The sequence below is a fragment of the Miniopterus natalensis genome, chromosome 4 (assembly GCF_054644295.1).
Source record: "Miniopterus natalensis isolate mMinNat1 chromosome 4, mMinNat1.hap1, whole genome shotgun sequence".
NCBI lineage: Eukaryota > Metazoa > Chordata > Mammalia > Chiroptera > Miniopteridae > Miniopterus > Miniopterus natalensis.
Window position 1 is genome coordinate 57,504,965 of NC_142084.1, and position 23,881 is coordinate 57,528,845.

At 40.1% G+C, this 23,881-nt stretch overlaps 2 protein-coding genes across 2 annotated transcripts; both read left to right on the forward strand.

Annotated features, from left to right (window-relative positions):
* Positions 1–2,400: 2,400 nt before the first annotated feature.
* Positions 2,401–4,656, forward strand: LOC107527464 (disintegrin and metalloproteinase domain-containing protein 20-like). The gene has a single exon (XM_016200249.2). The coding sequence runs from the start codon at positions 2,401–2,403 to the stop codon at positions 4,654–4,656; it is 2,256 nt and encodes a 751-aa protein (XP_016055735.2).
* A 12,169-nt stretch (positions 4,657–16,825) lies between these two features.
* LOC107527463 (disintegrin and metalloproteinase domain-containing protein 20-like) lies at positions 16,826–19,039 on the forward strand. The gene has a single exon (XM_016200248.2). The coding sequence runs from the start codon at positions 16,826–16,828 to the stop codon at positions 19,037–19,039; it is 2,214 nt and encodes a 737-aa protein (XP_016055734.2).
* The last annotated feature ends 4,842 nt before the right edge of the window (positions 19,040–23,881 follow it).

The window sequence follows — 23,881 nt, forward strand, 5'->3', positions numbered from 1 at the left end:
TGTCATATGTGAAAATTAACACCCTGCTAATTCAAAAATTCTTTTAACCAAGATTTACTTATAATTAACAGCTTATGTTTTGTTCTTAATTCACTGTTATTTTTAACAAATTTTGGTGAATAAACCATATGTTGAGAAAGAGCACTATAGTAATTTCGCCAGCATAAGTAAATATTACATATCTACAAATATAGTCTACATATTTAAATCCAAGTGCCACCACTCATAAACAGTGTTCCTCAGATGATTAGCACTTGATCACACCACATCAAGTACAGTAATTGGTTCTGTTGTCACTTGGTGTGACTTTCTGCAGAAGTTTTAACCTGTGCCAGATCATGTTCCCACCTGAGCTAAGTCACACCCCAGCCCCAGGCATTTGTTAAGTGGAGATGCCTGGTGAATGCACGCAGTTACTAGACCTAGTCGGTATAAATTTATAATTACAATAATACATATACAAAACTTTTCTGTGAAATGGAACTTCCTTGCCTACTTAATTTTAAGTACATAAACCTGCCTAATAAGTGAAAACAAGTAAACTAACTAATGTGCCAAGCTTTTAACATATTCATTTGGAAAACCTACTTTATTACCTAATGGGCTTTCCCTTTAAGGGACACCCCCTCACCTGAATTAGTCTCTTATATCAACAAGGATTTACTTTGCTATCATTCTCCCAAAACCACATCATAAACACAACTAAACAAAGAACAACAATCACTCCAAACCACATGAAATCTAGTTTAACAGGCGTCCTACAACAAAGGATATAAAGAAGACGCCACTGATACTGGTAGGAGGGCCAGGGACACTGAACAGGCCGGTCCCACACCCACAAGTGTTGGATAAAACTGCCCTAACCTGGTGAAGGGAATAGAATAAAGATCCAGGAGGCACTGAGAGTCCCAAACAAGATGAACCCAAAGAGGCCCACACCAACACACATCATAATCCAAATGCAAAAGGTTGAACACTTAAAAAATCTTAAAAGCAGCAAGAGAAAAGAAATGAGCTCCCACAAGACTGTCAGCTGATTGCTCACCAGAAACTTTGCATGCCAAAGGGATTGGCAAGAAATATTTAGAGTGACTAAAAGCCAAGATTACTCTACCCAGCAAAGCTATCCTTTAGCATTGAAGGATATGTAAATAGCTTCCTGGAAAAGAAAAAGTTAAAAGAGATCATCACCACAGAACCAGTATTACATGAAATGTTCAAGTGTCTTCTTGAAGAAGAGGAAGAAGAAAGATTAAGAATATGAACAATCGAAAGGCACTTAATACATACTTATCAACATCTGACTCCAAAATAAGTAAATAAATGAATATAAAGGAACAGGTGAAACAGAAACAAACTCATTATGATGGTCGTCAGATGGGAGGAGGGTTGGAGGCTTTAGTAAAACAGGTGAAGGGATTAAAAAGTTCAAATTGGTAGTAACAGAATAGCCATGAGGATGTAAAGTACAGCATAGGGAATAGAGTCAATAATATTGTAATAAGTCTGTGTGGTGCTAGATGGGTATGAGGTTTCTCAGGAGAATCACTTGGTCAGTTATAAAGGTCTAATCACTGGGGTATAGTCCTGAATCGAACATAATACTGTATGTCAACTGTCATTGAAAAATAAAAATAATTTAAAATAATAATAAAAACAAAATAGAATTGAAAAGAAAAGCTATACATTAATACTTATTCCAAATCAATAGCAAAACAGGCATAAATAGAGACTCCCTCTCAAACATGAGATATTTTCACCTTTCCCTTTGTTTTATATATATATTGTGAAAAGGTTCACACATGTTCATGTATTTACACAACAATTTCATTAATCACTGTGGGTTATTCATCTAGGTTCAATGAGAGTCAGTGTATGACAAATCACCACCGTGTTTTGGTACACCCACAGTCTCACACTGCCTTACAATTTCTTTTGTTTAGATATGTTTATAATGACTTTTAGACAGAGATGGAGAGGGAGAAAGAGATAAGAGAGAAACATGTATTCACCTGCAAAACCCCTACTGGGGATGGGGTCCCCATGTGCCCTGACCAGGAATTGAACAAGTGACCTCTTGGTGCATGGGACGATGCTCGGCCAATTCAGCCACACTGGTCGGGTTGCTTTCCAATTCCTTATGGGAAAATGCATGCAATATTCTGAGTCATGCCTTGAGCCAAACACTAGTCTATTTTTACTCTTATCTTTCTCTTCCCCCTCTACCTTGGCCTGCTCATGACCCCTGCCCAGTCTCTACTCTTCTTTTTGTTTTCTCTTTTAGTGTGCTGCTCTGATGACCCTGCCAGAGAACAGATTCAAAGTCAATGCTGAATACCCAGTGCATAGGGACAAGACAGAACAGTGATGCTAGCCACCCGTCCCATTTTCCTCTCACCAATGGCTGTGTATGGTGGCTCCATAATGGCTGTGAGTGAGGCCTTGGTACATGTGAAGAACACTCTCCTGCCACTTTGGCTGTGGGTGCTTCTATTCCTATATGAATGGCCTTTGGTTGTGAACGCCCATGATCCCGCAGAAGTGGTGATTCCCCTGAGGCATGCCAGCAGCATGCAGCCCCCAGGCTGGCTCACTTACAGCCTGCATTTTGGGGGCCAGAGGCACATTGTCCACATGAAAGTTAACAAGCTTTTCTTGTCCAAGAAACTCCCACTGTTCACCTACACAGACCAGGGGGCTCTCCTTGAGGACCAGCCTTTTGTCCAGAATGACTGCTACTACCATGGTTATGTGGAAGGGGACCCAGAATCCCAAGTTGCCCTTAGTACCTGTTTGGGAGGGTTTCAAGGATTATTACAAACAAATGATATTGTTTATGAAATAGAGCCCAAAAGACATTCTAAGACATTTGAGCATCTATTATATAAGATGAACCGAAAAGAGACACAGTTTCCACCCATGAGATGTGGACTCACAGATGAAGAAATAGCACAACAATTGAAATTTCGAGAGAGTGTTAATTTCACTTTGATGCAGAGTGAATATGAAGGCTGGTGGACCCACAAACGGATTCTTGAACTGGCAGTGGTGGTGGACCACAATCGATATCTTCATGACCAAAGTAACACCTCAGTGGTGCAGTATGTAGTATTCCTTGTTGTCAATGAAATAGATAACTTTTTGGATTCACTGGATGTTGATGTGGTTTTAGTGGGAATTGAGGTCTGGACTGAAAAAAACCCCATTACAATAGATACTATAACTGATCTCCTGGATGCATTTGCCACATGGAAGATACTTGGCTTTAATAATCGCTTACCCCATGATGTTGCACATGCTTTTGTAAAGAAACACTATGGTATTACTGTTGGCTTAGCCTATGTTGGAACAGTATGTCACTTTCGTAGTAATTGTGGGGTTGATAGTTTCATGGATGATAATTTTCATAGTTTTGCATATATTGTGTCACATGAGATTGGTCACAATTTGGGTATGCAGCATGATGACAAGACTTGTACATGTGGACATAACCGCTGCATAATGTATCCTGCAAAAGGAAGTGCAACTAGGTTCAGCAACTGCAGTTATGCAGCCTTCATGAACACCATTGCAAGACGAAACTGTATGTACATTTCATCAAATACAGGAAACATCTTCAAATTTACAAAGTGTGGGAACAGTGTGGTTGAAGAAGGAGAAGAGTGTGACTGTGGCACTTTAAGTTCGTGTATGAAAGATCCATGCTGTGCGTCTAACTGCACTCTCAGACATGGGGCTGCCTGTGCATTTGGACGTTGTTGCAAAGACTGCCAGATTGTGCCAACAGGCGAAGTTTGTAGACCAGAGGAAAATGAATGTGATCTCCCAGAGTGGTGCAATGGGACATCCTACCACTGTCCAGAAGATGTGTATGTGCAGAATGGGAACCCATGCAAGGGCGGTGGCCACTGCTATGAAAAGAGATGCAATAACCGTGAAGAACAGTGTAGGAAAATTTTTGGCAAAGACGCCAAGAGTGCAAATCAGATTTGCTACAGGCAAATGAACACACAAGGTGACCGTTTTGGTAACTGTGGTATCAAGAACGCTGCATATGTAAAATGTGACATCTCAGATATCTTGTGTGGGAGGATTCAGTGTGAAAATGTGACAGAAATTCCCCATCTGAGAGATCATTCTACTGTGCATTGGACTCGCTTCAATGGCATCACCTGCTGGGGTACAGACTACCACTTGGGGATGACCATACCTGACATTGGTGATGTGAAAGATGGTACAGAGTGTGGTACAGAACATATCTGTGTAGAAAGGAAGTGTGTCAATCTGTCATTTCTGTTAACAAATTGTTTACCTAAGACCTGCAATATGAATGGGGTCTGCAACAACAGAGACCACTGCCATTGCCACTATGAGTGGGACCCTCCCTTCTGCCTGGAAGAAGGCAGTGGAGGTAGTATTGATAGTGGCCCACCCCCTGGGAGAAAACCACAAGGAACAGAAACAGGGGAGGATTACCTGCTACTACTTTGCTTGATTCCTTTTGTTCTTTCATTATGCCTGTTCCTTTTGTGTTGCATGGCATGGAATGAAGCAGATGAGAGTGAAGAGCAGAGTGTGCCTCCTTCACATGAGGGAGAGGAGGAAGATGTGGAGAGTCCATCTTTGGAACAACAAGATGTTCCAATTTCATCTTAAGGAAGAGCAGTGAAATGTTCTTCTGCATTTTAGAAAGAAAAGCAACAATTTACAATTTCAAAAAGAAAACCCAATCATATCCAATTTCCCATATACTAAGTTTTAGCCTCCTGGCTGTAGAAATGTTACACAATGTGTCACAGACCACTGACATAATCTGTGACTTTTTGTTCTTTGGGATCATAAAACATTGGCCATTAAACAATTAGCAAAATATCCTAATTCTTAGACTATTTCTACTTTACATTACTTCTTATTTTTGCTTTTCGTTTGTTCCCCCCTTTTTTTGGGTGCCCCTTACCAATTTTCACCATTCTATACTTCAGTTTTCAAACCTGGTAAAATGTTGTTAAATATCTAGTTGAGGAGCTTGTGTGAAGAGTAAAAGAAATAATACAGTAAAATACTTCTCCAGAGTAACTTCCCAATAAATACTAACCCCTATTATTATTAGAAAACTCACTCTGATTTTCCTGTTCCTGCTCCTTTTGTGCATTTTAGTCTTGTTGATGTTGGTGCTCCAAGATCCCAATGCAATCGCCCTACTCTGTCACTCACTTCTTTCATGTTGACTTGCCTCAGCCTTCCTGATGCCCTGGCCAGGCTCCATTAACTCCCTCACCCTATACCAACGGAAATGCAAGTAAAACTGTAGAAAACAACATCCTGGTGACAGTTATTTTGATTTCAACTTAGATGTATTGAAAATACTATGTCCTCAGATCAGATAGGCTTACCTTCAGTTGCTGAGCGCTCCAGAACCAGGGCCAAATGCACCATCCTCACATTCTCTGTACCTCAGGGCCCAGTGGAATTCAGGCCTAATCATATGATCCCACATTCACACATCCTCATTCTCCTCTGCACTACCCTTAACCTTTCATCCTTGCTTCCCCAGCTCTTCCACTGCACCCTCTGTGATTCAGGATGTTTCCTCAAGTTCCCCAACCCCACATACATTCCCAAAATGCATCCTCTAAAAGTCCCTTGCACCTTCTTGCTCTAGCTGAAACTGAATTGATCCAACACCATTTCACCTACAGCATCCCAGGTGTAGAGGTTTCTCCCCCAACAACCCAAACAGCTCGAGACCTAGGATTGGGTTAGGAGACCCCCTTGTATCTCATAGATGCTTCCAGACTGCCTTCCCTACTTTCTCCTTCAACGCCCATTCCTCTATGTGTCTTCAGATTTTACCATCTCTTAACCATTCTTTTCACTTTTCATTGACATACCTCTTAGTCACTCCCTCCTTGATTTATAATTTCAATATTTTTTCTGCTGTCTCCCTATCCACCACACTGCCAGTATTAATTCTCAGTGACATTAAAGTACATGTAGATAATCTCTTGGTTCTTGGCCTCATTAGTGTTACATTTTATCCTACCCTCATCTAAGATGCCTGCCCCTATGGCCATCATCAATGATTACACTCCACTAAAATCTTGGTTTAAAAGTCAATAATGTCCTATCCTTCCAACTCACTCTCGTATTTCCACTGCAATAATTTTAGATTCTCTGTGAAGTCTTCTGTCTATGGACCCTTCCATATTTTTACTTTCCATCACCCTCTTTATTTTTCTCTTCTCCTTCTTTACCCAGTCTACACTCAAAGTAAATACATTAACACTCTAATATTCCCCCAATCCTGTGGTCATAAGCAATGGGTGTCAAAATCAAATATTATTTAGGTGCCCGTGATTCAGCAGTGAAGAAGTGACAGAGCGGGAAAGATAGAGGGGTGAGGAGATCTCATGAACTTATGATTTAAGGAACTTACGTAGGTATCTGTGCTACATGTGTGTGTGGTGAGCAAGGGGAAGCAGTACAAATAAAAGAATGTTGAGAGGTATAAAGTCATCTGCAGATGACAGAATACAATAATAAGAATGAGAGACTTCTTTGAACAGGTGACATTAGCTATCAAATGTGAATAATGAGCAAAAGAAGGAAAAATGCAAAGTCCTTGCAATGGCATATTAGAGGGGCAGGAAGAAGGTTAGTGGGGTTAGCTGACTAGTGAAAGGGTTAGTGGAGGCCGGATTGGAGAACTGGCCAAGGCTAAGTCCCTGCACTGCAATACAAAGTTGTGGGGGTTTTGCTTTGTTTTGTAAGTTTTTGTTTCTTATTTATTTATTTATTTATTTATTTATTTATTTATTTATTTGTATAATTGGAGCCTATTGGAGAGTTAGTAGTGGTGGAGAGATATGATCTGAATTATTCTTATGATTACCCAAATTACTAAGCTATTCTAAAGAGTAGCCTGAGGCTATTATGGCAAATGGACTGCAGGAGGCAAGAGTGGAGACAGAAAGACCTCATGGGATCCTGTAGCCATAGTTCACACTAGAAATGGCAGATGTTTGAAATAGGACCATAACATTGGAGATGGTGAAATGAAGTCAGATTCAGAATGTATCTTGAAGTCAACTCTGTGGAACATGGGACTCGCTGATGAATTAGGTGTAAAGGATAATGGAAAGAAAGAAATCCAGACTTCTGCCCTGAGCAGCTAGATTGTTAATGCCCTGTGGGTAGATGCAGTCAAGGAAGATTTGGGCATTTGGCAGAATCCAATGAAGGAGAATAAATTGATTCAGGATAGAGGGGGGTGATTCCAGAAATAAAGTCCTTGATAAGACATCATGGGGATAGAAACCAGAGCTCAAATGAAGTCGATTGCCTCAAGTACACCTCTTTCATTCAAAAAGTTTCCAGTAGAAATGGTGAAAAGATGACACAACTCTCATCTACTTTAATCTAATTTCTCTTCCAGTTCCATGGGGAAGTTCTCAGCTGAGAGTATCGGATACATGGAGAGGGAGGGCGAGATCTGGGGGGAAGAACGTGTGAAATAATCATCTGAGAGTGGAAAATGAATTAATCAGGAAAATGGGGCAATGTCTAGTGATGTTGAGTGCCTGTTTCAGATCTGTCATCAGAAATTTGAAATTAGTTCAGTCACCACTGTTCTGTGTTTTGTTTTGTTTTCCCCTTTGGCCTAATTCAATGGATATGTACCTGTATGGAATAAAGACATATTTGGGTTTAAATGAGGTATACTTTCCATTATTTTAAATTATGTTAGTGTTTAATTGTTCATGGAATTTGTCTCTGTGTTTCCTGAGCGAAGGTCCAGCTAATGGATAATGTGTATTTGTGTGCTTTTAATTTGCTGTTTCAATTTTAACCATCCTTGCCATTTGTACTCTGCTTTGTCACACAGGAAATGCAAACATACAAATTAAATTTCTCCTTTGCCAGTCCTCTCATTACTAGTTTCTTCAATAACTGGCAACTTGAGGGGGACTGGAAACCTAGGAAGTGTTTAGATTACTATTCAAATCAGTCTTGCCTCATTAACAGCTCTAGCCTTTACAAAGATAGTAACTTTTTTATTATTATTGATTTCAGAGAGAGGAAGGGAGAGGGAGAGAGAGATAGAAACATTCATGATAAGAAAGATGCATTGATCGGCTGCCTCCAGCATGCCCCTGGGTGGGGATCGAGCCCACAAAATGGCCCTGTGCCCTGATCGAGAATCCAACCACAAATTTCTGGATCCTAGGTCTATGCTCAACCACTGAGCCATGCCCGCTGGGCAAAGATAGTAACTTTCAGACTGCACATTATCTCTATATATAATACAGAGGAGGGCAAAAGTGGGTTTAAAGTAGTGAGGATGCGAAACATAGTTTATTCTTTTATTATTTATTTTTGTTTTCTTTCCCATACACTTGATAGTAAGCCTACTTTTGCCCCGCCTCGGTATATAACGTTATAATTAAAATTTTACACATATTACATATTTTTTAGTAACTATCATAACGAAGAGTACTATCAGGCTCAGTGATACTGGCTCAGCTACCAAGCAAGTTTCCCTCAGGTTTAGAGTCTTCAAAGAGATCTTTCAGTCCTCCACCAACTCCCTGAGGTTTCAGTACCAGGTTGGCCAACCTTCTCCTCAGGAATTCTAGTCTTAGATCCATGGGACTTATTCCAATGTCGTACATTCCAATAATCCCATTTCTTCCCTTGATCCCCAGCCCTATGAGCAATAGTTACATCTACTTGTTAATAACTCATGACTATCTCTGAGGTGTTGTTACATTTTATGACAGATCTCAACTGACAGATCATTATCTTAGTATTATAGAGGACACAGAAGGGAGTCTGACATCAGAAGCTTTTAACTTTTTTCACACCACTGCTTGGAACACCTTGTGGACATGATAGACAGAATTTCCTCAAAATCTGGAAAGACAGAAAATAACACTTGCCACTAGATTCATTTGTACATTTAAAAAATTTTTCTTTATTGTTGAAAGTATTGCAGATGTCCCCTTTTTTCACTCACTGACTTCCTCCGCCCAGCTCCGACCCCTCCCCAAGCCTTCACCACACTATTGTCCATGTTCATGGGTTATGCATATATACATATGTTTTTCATTTAACCTTTTCCCCCACCCACCCTCCGCTTCCCCCTGAAATACTTCACAGTGTTGCATGCCTCAGTGTCCCTGGATCTATTTCACTCATGATTTTATTTTGTTCATTAGGTTCCACATATACGTGAGATCATATGATACTTGTCTTTCTCTGCCTGGCTTATTTCACTTAGCATACTACTCTCCACGTTCCTCCATGCTGTCTCAAAGGGTAAGAGATCCTTCTTTTCTACAGCTGCATAGTATTTTATGGTGTCAATGTCCACACCTTTTTTATCTATTCATCTACTGATGGGCAATTGGGCTGTTTCCAGATCTTAGCCATTGTAAACAGCACTTCTGTGCTCATAGGGGTGTGTATATTCTTTCTGATTGGTTTCTCTGGCTTCTTATGATATATTCTTAGAAGTGGGATCACTGGGTCAAATGGCAGTTTCGTTTTTAATTTTTTGAGGAAACTCCACAGTTTTCCATAGTGTTTGTACTAGAGTGCATTCCCACAAGCAGCACAATAGAGTTTTTCTCTCCACATCCTCGCCAGCACTTGTAGTTTGTTGATTTATTGATGATACCATTCTGCCAGGTGATACTTCACTGTCATTCTAATTTGCATCTCTCTAAGGATTAGTGGCCTTGATCTTTTCTTCATATGTCTCTTGGCCATTTGTATGTCCTGTTTATTTTTATTTTATTGTTTTAACCCACACCCAAGGATATTTTTTCCATTGCTTTTCAGACACAGTCAGAGAGAGAGAGAGAAAGAGAGAGACATCGATGTGAGAGACACATGGATTGTTTCTCTCCAGCACTTGCCCTGATCACCAGGGCTGGGTATTGAGCCTGCAACCAAGGTATGTGTCCTTGGCCAGAATCAAAATGGGGACCCTTCAGTCTATGGGCCAATGCTCTAACCACTGAGCCCAACCAGCTAAGGCTGTATGTCCTCTTTAGAGAAGTGTCTATTCAGGTCTCATTCCCAGTTTTTAATTACATTCTTTGTCTTCCTTGTGTTGAGTTCTATGAGTACTTTATGTATTTTGGAATTTAACTCCTTAACAGATGTATCATTGGCAAATATGTTCCCCCTTGCTTATATTTATTCTAAGGTGTCTTAATTTTTTTTGTTGCAATGGTAACTGGGATTGTGCCTTTAGTTTCTCTTCCTCTGAGATCATTATTGGTGCATAAAAATACCATTGATTTCTTGGTGTTAATTTTCATCCTACTACATTCCTGAATGAATTTGTTTATTAAATCCAGTTTTTTCTAGTGGAAATCTTAGGATTTTCTATGTACAATGTCATGTCATCTGCAAATTATGTCAGTTTTGCTTCCTCCTTTCCAGTTTGGATGCCTTTATTTTTCCACTTCTCTGATTGCTGTGGCTAAGGCTTACAGTATTATGTTGAATAAGAGTGCTGAAAGTGGACATCCCTGTCTTGTTTCTGTTCTTAGAAGGCTTCTAGTTATTGCTCATTGAGTATGAAGTTAGCTAGAGGTTTGGAATATGTGGCCTTTATTATGTGGATGTATGATCTCTCACTTGGAATTCCCACTTTGCTGAGAGGTTTTAAGAGATATCGGTGTTGGAATTTGTGGAAATTTTTCTGTGTCCATTGACATGCTTGTGTGATTTTTATCTTTCCAGTAGTTTGTGTGATGCATCACATTTAGTGATTTGCCAATATTGTACCAACCTTGCATCCTTGGAATAAATCCCACTTGGTCATAGTGTATGACCTTTTTGACATATTGCTGGATCGAATTTGCTAATATTTTATTGAGGATTTTAGCACCTTTGTTCATTAGAAATATTGCGCTCTATTTTTGTTTCTTTGTAGTGTCTTTAACTGGTTTTGGATTTAGGATAATGCTGGCGTTGTGAAAGGAGTTTGGAAGTGTTCCTTCCCTTTGGATGTTATGGAATAGTTTGAGGAGGATTGGTTTTAGTTCATCTTTGATGGTTTGATGAAACTACCCGGTGAAGCCATTCGGACCAGGGCTTTTGTTTGCTGGGAGTTTTTGCATTACTGTTTCAATTTCATCAGTACTTATTGGCGTATTCAGGTTTTCTGATTTTTCCTGATTCAGTTTTGGAAGATGATACTTTTCTGGGAATTTGTCCATTTAGTTCAAGTTGTCCAACTTGTTGGCTTATTTTCTTAAAATCCTGTGTATTTCTTTGGTGTCAGTTGTTACTTCACCTCATTCCTTTCTGATTTTACTTATTTTCCTCCTCTCTCTTTGTTTCTTGATGAGTCTGGCTAAAGGTTCATTAATCCTGTTTATCTTTTCACAGAACCAGCTATTGGATTCATTGATCCTTTGTATTGTTTTGTTAGTCTCTATGTCATTTCTTTCCTGTCTGATCTTTATTAATTCCGTCCTTCTACTTACTCTAGGTTTTCTTGTATTCTCTTTCTAAATCTTTAAGTTGTCATGTTAGATAGTTAATTAGCAACTTTTCTTCTTTCTTGAGGTAGGCCTGTAGTGCTATGAACTGCCCTCTAATGACTGCTTTGATGTGTCCCACAGATTTTGAGTTGTTGAGTGCTAATGTTTGTTTCCGGGAAGTTATTTATTTCTTTTTTTATTTCAGTGGTAACCCATTCATTGTTTAATAACATGCTATCTAGCCTCCATGTGTTTTAATATTTTTGAGTGTTTTTATGGTAATTGATTTATAGTTTCATGCCATTATGATCCAAGAATTTCCTTGATATGAATTCAGTCTTCTTGAACTCTAGAACTTATTCCATGCTCTAAAATGTGGTCTCTTGGAGAATGTTCCATGTGCACTTGAGAAGAGTGTACATTCTACAGCTTTGTTGTGGAATGTGCAGTAAATGTCAATTAAATCCATGGGATCTAGTGTGTTGTTATGGTCTCTGTTTCCTTGTTTATTTTTTAGTCTGGAAAAACTATCCAGTGATGTCAGTGGGGTGTTAAAGTCCCATACTATGGCTGTTTTGCTGTTGATTTCTCCCTTAATGTCCTTCAATTTTTTTTTATATATTTAGGTGCTCCTGTATTGGAGCATATAAATTTAGCAGTGCTATATCTTCTTGTTGTATTGATACCTTTAGTATTATGTAGTTGCCTTTTTTGTCTCTTTTTATGTCCTTTGCTTACATATCTACTTTGTGACATATAAATATTCCTATCACTACCTTTTTTTGTTTCTGTTAGCATGGAAAATTCTTTTCCATCCCTCCACTTTCTGACTGCGCGAATCTTTTCTTCTAAGATAGTTCACCTGAAGGCAGCATATATATATGGGTCATGTTTTCTTATCCATTCAGCTACTCTATGTATTTGGATTAGAGCATTGAATCCATTTACTTTAGGTAATTATTGATAGGTAGTTATTTACTGCCATTTTTTTTCTTTATATCTATGTTTTCTCTCTCTCAGTTTTATGTTCTTCTTAAAGCTGTCCCTTCAACATTTCCAGCAGTGCTGGTTTGGTGGTAATGTACTCCTTAATTCTTTTTTTTTTCTTTTTTTCTATCTGGGAAGCTCTTATTTCCTTTTCGAATTTAAATGATAGCCTTGCTGGATAAAGTCGTCTTGGGTTCAGGTCCTTGTTTTTCATTACTTTAAGTATTTCCTGTCAATCCCTTCTCGTCAGAAGTGTTTCTGTTAAGGAATTAGCTGACATTCTAATTGGTACTCCCTTGTAGGTCAATTTCGGTCTCTCCATTGCTGCCTTTAAGACTCTTTCTTCATCTTTAATGTTTGTCATTTTGATTATGATGTGTTTTTGACCGGTTCTCTTTGGATTCATCTTTATTGGAACTCTACGCTTCCTGAATTTGTGTGACGTTTTCTATAACCAGGTTAGGGAAGTTTTCTGTCATCATTTCTTTTATCATTTATCTGTCATCATTTCTTTGTATTCCTTGCTCAATCTCTGCTTCTTCTGTAACCCTGTGATGCAGATGTTGTTATGATTCATGTTGTCCCAAATATCCCTTAAACTATACTCCTGCTTTTTAATTGTTTCTTCTTGCTTCTCTAATCGGGTGCATTTTCCTAACTTGTCATCCATGTCACTTATTCAGTCTTCTTCCTCATTTAATCTACTTTTGATCCCTTCCAATGTATTCTTGACGTCAGAGATGTTATTTTTCATTTCCAACTGATTTTTATTTATGGTTTCTATTCCATGGTTCATGCTATTATAGCCCCTCTAAGTTTCTTGAAATTCTCACGAAGCTCCTAGGGCATAACCATTACTTTGAACTCTATATATGACAAACTGCTTGCCTCCATTTTGTTTGGCTCCCTTTCTGGAGTTTCCTGTTTTCCGTTCATTACGGGGTTCTTTCTCTGACTCCCCATTTTTGCTTCCCCTTTATATTTGTGTCTATGTATTATATCAAATCGCTATGCTTTGCAGTCCTCATGAGGTGGCCTTATGTATTAAGTGATTTGTGGTACCCAGTGGTCTAGTCTCTTAAATCTCCTGAGCTGTATGGTCTAGGAAGTTTCCTTGTGTGAATTATTTGGACTCTCCTGTTTTAATAGGGCCTTGAAGGTTGTTGTCCCACTCATGGGAGGAATCTCCTCTCAGGCTGGCTAACTGTGAGGCTCAGCTCTGACCACGTTGTGTGAGTTGTTGTGCAGGTGCTGTCAGAAAAAAACAAAATGAGAAACAAAACAAAAACATACACATGACCCCTACAATAACAACAAAAGCATATACAAATGAAGAGAGAATTAGGAAGGAGTGAGAACAATAATAGAAGAAAGGAAAAGAAAAGGAAATATGAGGAGAAAATAGGGGAAGAAAAAAGAATATGAATGTTCAGAGATGAAAGAAAATAGACATAAGGATAGTAGAAGGAAAATGGTATAAAGGAAAAGAGGAAGAAAATAATTATGAAAGGGGAAATAGTGGATAAAGCAGAGAGACAAAAAAATAAGAACAGGAAAATCAAAGAGAATCCAGGAAAGAAGGAATAAATAGGGTAAAAAAAAAAAAGGAAGGGGAGAATTAGATCTATAATAGAAAAAAGAGAGACTAAAATAACTACAAATAAATAAACAAGAAAGATAGGGAAGAAAAAAAGGGGGGAAAGGAAAGTAGCATTCAACTCAGGAACATTTAGTGCCTCCTGGGTCTTCCCTTTGGAGCCTGCTCTTCTGATGACTGAGGCTGACTATTCTGTCTGCCAATTCTGGACTCCCCAGGAGGTACTTAGGTGCTAACCACTCTCAGAAACTGTTCTCCTTTGGCTCGCAGCAACCTGTTTGACTTCAAGCAATGCACAGTTTGTGTCTTTCTTTTCAGGACTTGGCTGCACGTGGGAGGGGCCAGGTTGCACTCTAAGGCTGGTTTGTTAGCAGCAGGGGACCCAGGGATGGGTCAGCAAACTTCCCCATGTTCTCTGGGCTCTGCCTGTGCCTGCCTTCACCTGCCAGCCAGCTGGCAATCTTAATCACTCAAAAGTCTGTTTCTGAAAGGGATTCAGGCCTAATCAGGACTCTAAACCTCTGAGTCTCCTGTGACAGCAGGTACCTTTCAGATTTCAAGGAAAGTGATGGATGTGTTTCCTGTCCCAGAGGTGCTACTCTAAAGTGTCCCAGAATATGTCCCTGCCCTCGGCTGGGCATAGTACTTCATATAAAGTCCAGCGGGATCAGCTGTGAACTTGGTGTTTCAATCAGCTCTCCTGTGAAGGCCTAGCAACAGACAGGTTCCCAGTTTAGTGGGGCAGTCAGCCCCATCCCCACACCAGTGACTGAGTCTATTCAAACTCTTAGGCTTGGTCTCGGCATAGGTCAAGATGCAGGGTGTGGTGGGCAGGGCTTCTGAGGCAGTGGTAGGCTGTACCACCAAGGGTAGGATTTTTCCCTTTACCTGAGCTGTGGCTTCTGGAAGGGGTTATAGCCTCTCAGGAAAGAGGGCTATTTCAGTTTGCTGGGGTGTGACCACATGCACATCTTCTGGCCACCTCTGTCTTGCCCCAGCCTCTCCTCAGGCACCTTCAGTCTCCACTGCCCTCCTTCACTGAACTCTCAGGTGAGTAGCTTCAAATGAAAATGCTGTGCTCTTGATTTTCAAAGAAAACTGCCTCTTTATTGCCCACCAGCTCTGGTCTGCCAGCTCTCCCCTCCCACAGGTGTTGGATAAAGCTGCCCTAACCTGGTGAAGGGAATAGAATAAAGATCCAGGAGGCACTGAGAGTCCCAAACAAGATGAACCCAAAGAGGCCCACACCAACACACATCATAATCCAAATGCAAAATGTTGAAGACTTAAAAAATCTTAAAAGCAGCAAGAGACAAGAAATGAGCCCCCATAAGACTGTCAGCTGACAGCTCACCAGAAACTTTGCACGCCAAAAGGATTGGCAAGAAATATTTCTAGTGACTAAAAGTCAAGATTACTCTACCCAGCAAAGCTATCCTTTAGCATTGAAAGATATGTAAATAGCTTCCTGGAAAAGAAAATTTAAAAGAGATCATCACCACAGAACCAGTATTACATGAAATGTTCAAGTGTCTTCTTGAAGAAGAGGAGGAGGAAAGATTAAGAATATGAAGAATGGAAAGGCACTTAATACATACCTATCAACAACTGACTCCAAAATAAGTAAACAAATAAATATAAAGGAACAGGTGAAACAGAAACAAACTCATTATGATGGTAGTCAGATAGGAGGAGGGTTGGAGGCTTTAGTAAAACAGATGAAGGGATTAAGACATTCAACTTGGTAGTAACAGAATAGCCATGAGGATGTAAAGTACAGCATAGGGAATAGAGTCAATAATATTGTAATAGGTCTGTGTGGTGTTAGATGGGTATGATGTTTCTTGGGATAATTACTTAGTAAGTTATAAAGGTCTAATCACAGGGGCATAGTTTTGAATCTAAAATAATATTGTATGTCAACTGTCACTGAAAAATAAAAATAATTTAAAATAATAATAAAAACAAAATAGAATTGAAAAGAAAAGCTATACATTAATACTTATACCAAATCAATTGCAATACAGGCATAAATAGAGACTCCCTCTCAAACATGAGATATGTTCACCTTTTCATTAAGACCCTTTGTTTTATATATGTATTGTGAAAATGTTCACACATGTTCATGTATTTATACAACAGTATCATTAATCACTGTGGGTTATTCATCTAGGTTCAATGAGTGTCAGTCTATGACAAATCACCACTGTTTTTTGTTACATCCACAGTCTCACACTGCCTTACAATTTCTGTTTTTAAAATACGTTCATAATGACTTTTAGACATAGATGAAGGGAGAGGGAGAAAGAGATAGAAACATCAATAAGAGAGAAACCTGTATCAGCTGCCTCCTGCACAACCCCTACTGAGAATGGGGTCTGCATAAGCCCTGACCAGGAATTGAACCAGTGACCTCTTGGTGCATGGGACGATGCTCAGCCAATTCAGCCACACTGGTCGGGCTGCCTTACAATTCCTTATGTGAAATGTGTGCAATATTCTGAGTCATGTCTTGAGCCAAACACTAATCTATTTTTACTCTTACCTTTCTCTTCTCTACCTTGGCCTGCTCATAACCCAGGACCCAGTCTCTACTCTTCTTTTTGTTTTCTCTTTTAGTGTGCTGCTCTGATGGTCTGATCCTGCCAGAGAACAGATTCAAAGTCAGTGCTGCATCCCCAGCACATAGGGACAAGACAGAACGGTGATGCTTGCCACCCGTCCCATTTTCCTCTTACCAATGGCTGTGTATGGTGGCTCCATAATGGCTGTGACTGAGGCCCTGGTGCATGTGAAGAACACTCTCCTGCCACTTTGGCTGTGGGTGCTTCTGTTCTCATATGAATGGTCTCTGGTTGTGAACTCCCAACGCCATGGTCCCGCAGAAGTGGTGATTCCCAAGAGGCATGCCAGCCGCATGCAGCCCCCAGGCTGGCTCACTTACAGCCTGCATTTTGGGGGCCAGAGGCACATTGTCCACATGAAAGTTAACAAGCTTTTCTTGTCCAAGCAGCTCCCAGTGTTCACCTACACAGACCAGGGGGCTCTTGTTGAGGACGAGCTATTTGTCCAGAATGACTGCTACTACCATGGTTATGTGGAGGGGGACCCAGAATCCCTGGTTACCCTCAGTACCTGTTTGGGGGGGTTTCAAGGAATATTACAGACAAATGACATTGTTTATGAAATAGAGCCCAAAAGACATTCTACCACATTTGAACATTTCATATCCAAGATGGACAGTGAGGAGACACAGTTTCCACCCATGAGATGTGGACTGACAGATGAAGAAATAGCAGAACAATTGAAATTTCAAGAGAGTATTAATTTCACTTTGATGCAGAGTGAATATGAAGGCTGGTGGACCCACAAGCGGATTCTTGAACTGGCAGTGGTGGTGGACCACAATCGATATCTTCATTATGAAAGCAACACCTCAACGGTGCAGTATGTAGTATTCATTATTGTGAATGAAATAGATAAGTTTTTGAAACCACTGGATATTGATGTGGTTTTAATGGGAATGGAGATCTGGACAGAAAAAAACCCCATTACTTTAGAGACCATCGGTGCTCTCCTGGATGCATTTTCCAGATGGAAGATGCTTGGCTTTAATAATCGCTTACCCCATGATGTTGCACATGCTTTTGTAAAGAAACACTATGGTATTACTGTTGGCTTAGCCTATGTTGGAACAGTATGTATCTTACGTCATAATACCGGGGTTGAAAGTTTCATGACTGATAATTTGCATACTTTTGCATATATTGTGTCACATGAGATTGGTCATAATTTGGGTATGCATCATGATGATAAAACTTGTGTATGTGAACGTAAACACTGCATAATGTATCCATCACAAGCAGCGGCAAGTACATTCAGCAACTGCAGTTATGCAGCCTTCATGAACACCATTGCAAAACGAAACTGTATGTACATTTCATCAAATATAGAGAACATCTTCACACTTAAACGGTGTGGGAACAGTGTGGTTGAAGAAGGAGAACAGTGTGACTGTGGCACTTTAAGTTTGTGTATGAAAGATCGATGCTGTACGTCAAACTGCACTCTCAAACGTGGGGCTGCTTGTGCTTTTGGGCTTTGTTGCAAAAACTGCCGCATTGTGCCTACAGGCAAACTTTGTAGACGACAGAAAAATGAATGTGATCTCCCAGAGTGGTGCAATGGGAAATCCTACCATTGTCCGAAAGATGTGTATGTGCAGAATGGGAACCCATGCAAGGGCGGTGGCCACTGCTATGAAAAGAGATGCAATAACCGTGAAGAACAGTGTAGGAAAATTTTTGGCAAAGGCGCCAAGAGTGCAAATCAGATTTGCTACAGGCAAATGAACACACAAGGTGACCGTTTTGGTAACTGTGGTATCAAGAACGCTGCATATGTAAAATGTGACATCTCAGATATCTTGTGTGGGAGGATTCAGTGTGAAAATGTGACAGAAATTCCCCATCTGAGAGATCATTCTACTGTGCATTGGACTCGCTTCAATGGCATCACCTGCTGGGGTACAGACTACCACATGGGGATGACCATACCTGACATTGGTGATGTGAAAGATGGTACAGAGTGTGGTAAACAACATATCTGTGTTGAAAGGAAGTGTGTCCATATGTCCCATCTGCTAACTGGTTGTTCACGTAGGATCTGCAATATGAATGGGGTCTGCAACAACAGACATCACTGCCATTGTGACAAGAAGTGGCACCCTCCCTTCTGCCTGAAAAACGGCAGTGGAGGTAGTATTGATAGTGGCCCACCCCCTCAGGAAATATTGCAAGGAAAGAAAAAGAACTTTTCCCTAATGCTACTTTGGTTGATTCCTTTTTTTGTTCTTTTATGCTTGTTAATATTGTGTTTTATGCCTAAAAAGAAAGAAGAGCCTGAAGATAAGAATATTGCAGATTCACCTGATAACGAAGAGCAACATGATTGAATTTCATCTAAAGAGGTGCAAGATGTTCCAATTTCATCTAAGGAAGAACAGTGAAATGTTCTACTGCATTTTAGAAAGAAAAGCAACAATTTACAGTTTCAAAAAAGAAACCCAATCTTATCCAATTTCCCATATGCTAAGTTTTAGTGTCCTGCCTGCAGAAATGTTACAGAATGTGTCACAGACCACTGACATAATCTGAGAATTTTTATTCTTTGGCATCATAAAACATTGGCCATTAAACAATTAGCAAAATATCCGAATTCCTGGAATAGGTCTAGTTTCCATTATTTTAAATAATGTTAGCGTTTAATTGTTCCTGGGATTTGTCTTTCTGTGTTTCCTGAGTGAAAGTACAGCTAATAGATAATGTGTATTTATGTGCTTTTAATTTGCTGTCTCAGTTCCAGCCATCCTTCCCATTTGTACTCTGCTTTGTCGCACAGGGAATGCAAACATACTAATTAAATTTCTCCTTTGCCAGTCCTCTCATTATTACTTTCTTCAATAGCTGGCAACTAGAGGGAGACTGGACACCTGGGAAGTGTTGGATTACTGTTCATACCAGTCCTGCCTCATCAACAGCTCTGGCCTTTACGAAGATGGTAACTTTCAGTCTGCACATTATTACTATATATAACCCAAGGGTGGGCAGAAGTAGGTTTATAGCCGTGAGTATGTGAAGCACAATTTATTCTTTTATTATTGACTAATTACTGTATTATTTTCCATACAAATGACTGTAAACCTACTTTTGCACACCACTGTATATAATGTTCTAATTATAATTTCGTATATTTACATATATTTTAGTAACTATCAGTACCAAAATACTGTCGGGCTCAGAGAAACCAGCACAGCTAGCAAGCATGTTGCCCTCAGGGTTCAGAGTGCCAGATCTTTGAGTCCTGCACCTGAGGTTTCGGTACCAGATTGGCTAACCTTCTCCTCCGAGGTTCTAGTCTTAGGTCCATGGGACTTATTCCAAAGGCATAGGTTCTAATAATCCCATCTCTTCCCTTTGATCCCCAGTCCTAGGAGCAATCGTTACATCTGCTTGTTAGTAACTCATGGTTATCTCTGTGGTGTGGTTCCATTTTATGACACATCTCAACCGACAGAGTATTATCCTAGTATAATGGAGAACACAGAGGGGAGTCTGACATGAAAGCTTTTAACACTTTTTACACCAGATTTTTGTTATCTGTCTCTCAGTAGGGTGACTTAAGCTATCTACCCTCTGAATGGGGAGGAGAAATGCACACCATTTTCCCTTGAGTGTCTGGGGTTTAGGGAAGATAGGATTGACCAGGTGGCCACAAAATTGCTGTTTGACTATCTGTCTTAGTTCCCTCTTCCACTAGTCCTGGAATTTTCCTAGCTTCGTATTATACTGTAACAGCTGGATTTCACATGGGCACCTGGTCCTGGCTCTGGTGTTCCAAGCTATGGAGGCCAGGCTAGGTTCCAGCCCTGGATCTTCTCAGGGAAATAACCCTCCCGTAGCCAAGAGATCCCACTACACTCTTCTGCCACCCCTGGAAGCTGAGTCAGCCCTTCTCCTAACCTCGCCCTTCCTATCAGTCTCCTAGTGTTTTCTGCCCTTCCTTGATATACGTCTGTCTGCTCCTCAGCTGGGCCTCAGCTGGTAATCCCAGGTGAATGTTCCCCAGTTTAGATGTACATCCAGTCTGGCCCGGGGAGGACGTGAAAGCAAGCTCTGCCTATTTGGCTGCCATCTTCTCCCGCTCTGTACTTTTTCTTATAAAATGGATATTTAAAAAAACCCTACCATTCTCTGAAGGACATATGAATCTCCACAACCATGTTTTCTCTGGTAAAAAAATGAATAAATAAAATAAAAACCAGAAAATCCAAATTATATTCTACGAATTTATTTTATGGACATCCAAGAGCTGAGAAAGCAATGTGGAGATGAACTAAAATTTCAGGGAGGGAAAAAATTCTGAAAAGCTCTCAGTCTTGCCCCTCATTTTTCTTCTGAGACATTGGCAATAATGGATGTGAACTGAGCCTTAGCCCAGTTAGAGGACTTCCTCTGAGAGAAAGAGAACTCCCCTGTGTTCTTTGTTACTGCTGAGGTTTAGATTGACTCACAAATTAGACATCAAAGGGCCTCTAATTTGCAGCCATTTCCCCCAAGTCACAATTACTTGATTTAAGAGCTTTGTGGGAGGCTGGAGACCTACTCTGAAATTTCTTAAACACGTGGTTTCCTAAATTCATGGCATATTTTGAATACAAGACATAGTAAAGGAAGGCTTATCTCAAGCATCTATACTGTCTATGTTTTTTAAATTGATTTTTAGAGAGAGAGGAATGTGAGGGAGAGACATAGAAACATCAATGAGATGGAAACATCAGTCCGCTGCCTCCTGCATGGCCCCTACTGGGGATCGAGCCTGCAAGTTGGGCATGGGCCCTGATCAGGAATCCAACCAGCAACCTCATGGTACATGGGACTCAATGAAGTAACTGAGCCGCACCGGCCCAAACACTTATCGGATTTTGATGTGACAAAATCCGATAGCAAACCTTTGGAGAGCAGGATTGTCAACCTCTAGGTGATAGAGATAAATCCCCCATAATCTTTCAGAGCTGAGAAAATAAGAGCCACATAAACTCACAAAAGTCTAGCAGTCTCATGCCTGAGCAACACGAGAAAAGGAGAATTCACCCAAGATTTACCACAAACTCACTCACCTCGTACCTAGCACTACGCATGACTTAAGGTAGCCAGCCAGCTTCTCATACAATCTTTCCAACAGAAGAAAGAGAGAAAACTCTCTAAAGAAGCCACCTGGAGCTGCTTTGGTGGTTTATATGCAATTTCCTGCATACATGTAACTGGAACTATACATGCTAATACCCAAAATGCATGGCTTATTACTGAAAGAAAAAGAAAGGCAAAAGAAAGAGAAACTATGAGTAATATGAAGGTGATCCTGATAGTGGAGGAAGAGTACACTTAAAAAGTAACTATGATGCCCGGCCAGGCATGGCCCAGCAGTTGAGTGTCGACCTAGGATCCAAGCAATCAGGGTTCGATTCCCGGTCGGGGCACATGCCCGGGTTGCGTGCGGGCTGCAGCCGATCAATTACTCTCTCATCATTGATGTTTCTATCTCTCTCTCTCCCTCTCCTTTCCTCTCTCTGAAATCAATAAAGATATATTTTTTTAAAAAAAGTAACTCTGAGATTAAAGCTGGCTGCAGACTGAGCGGAAGCTACACTAACACTGTCCCAAGCCCTCTCATGCCTCCGCACTTCCTACCAGTCTCTATGCGGTCTCCACTTTTCCTCCTTGGTTATGAGGGTGCCTCCAGCTCATCTTCAGTTGCAGCTGATTATTCAGGATGGTTTTTCTAAATTTTTGTTGTAATTCCAGTTTGGCCCCGGGAGAGTGTCAGTATAGGTTCCACTCAGTCCACAGCCATCTTTAATCTCTATTCCTTTTTTCAATGTCCTGTAGTTTTCTGAGTAGAAATATTTTAGCTCCTTGATTAAGTTTATTCCAAGGTATCTTATTTTTTTGTTGCATTGGTAAATGGGATTGTGTTTTTAGTTTCTCTTCCTGAGGCTTCATTTTGGGTGTATAAAAATGCCACTGATTTCTGGGTGTTACTTTTGTATCCTGCTACTTTGCCAAATTCACTTATTAAATCTAGTACTTTTTGGTGGAGTCCTTAGGGTTTCCGATGTGCGATATCATGTCATCTGCTAATAATGACAATTTCACTTCCTCCTTTCCTATTTGGATGCCTTTTATATTTTCTTCTTGTCTGATCACTGTGGCTAAGACTTCCAGTGCTTTGTTGCATAAGAGTGGTGAAAGCAGACAGACATCCCTGTCTTGTTCCTGTTTTTCAGGGAAATGCTTTTCATTTTTGCCTATTGTGTATGATGTTGGCTGTAGGTTTGTCATATACGCCCTTATTGTGTTGAGGTATGATCCCTCTATTCTCACCTTGCTGAGAGTTGTTATCAATAATGGGTGCTGAATATTGTCGAATGCTTTTTCTGTGTCTATTGATATGATCATATGATTTTTATCTTTCATTTTATTTATGTGATATATCACATTTATTGATTTGTGGATACTCTACCAGCCTTGCATCCCTGGAATAAATCCCACTAGGTCATGGTGAATAATCTTTTTAAAACATTCCTGGAACCAATTTGCTAATATTTTGTTGAGGATTTTGGCATCTATGTTCATCAGGGATATTGGAAGTCTTCCTTCCTCCTGGGTTTTATGGAATAGTTTGAGGAGGATGGGTGTTGGTTCTTCCCTGAGTGTTTGGTAAAACACCCCTGTGAAGCCAACTGGTCCAGGACTTTTGTTTGCTGGGAATTTTTGGATTACTGCTTCAATTTCATTAATTGTTATTGGTCTATTCAGAGTTTCTGATTCTTCCTGAGTCACTTTTGGAAAATTGTATGTTTCTACGAATTTGACCATTTGGCCCATGTTGTACAATTTGTTGGCATAATTGTTTGTAATATTCTCTTGTGATCCTTTGAATTTCTGTGGTGTCAGTTGTTACTTCACCTCTTTCCTTTCTGACTTCATTTATTCGGGTGCTCTCTCTTTGTTTCTTGATGAGTCTGGCTAAAGGTTCATTAATCTTCTTTATCTTATCCAAGAACAAACTGTTGGATTCATTGGCCTTTTATATTGCTTTTTTAGTCCCTATGTCATTTATTTCTGCTCTGATCTTTATGATCTCCTTCTTCTATTTACTCTGGGCTTTTCTTGTTGTTCTCTTTCTCAATTAGTTGTCAGGTTAGATAGTATATTAGAGATTTTTCTTGTTTCTT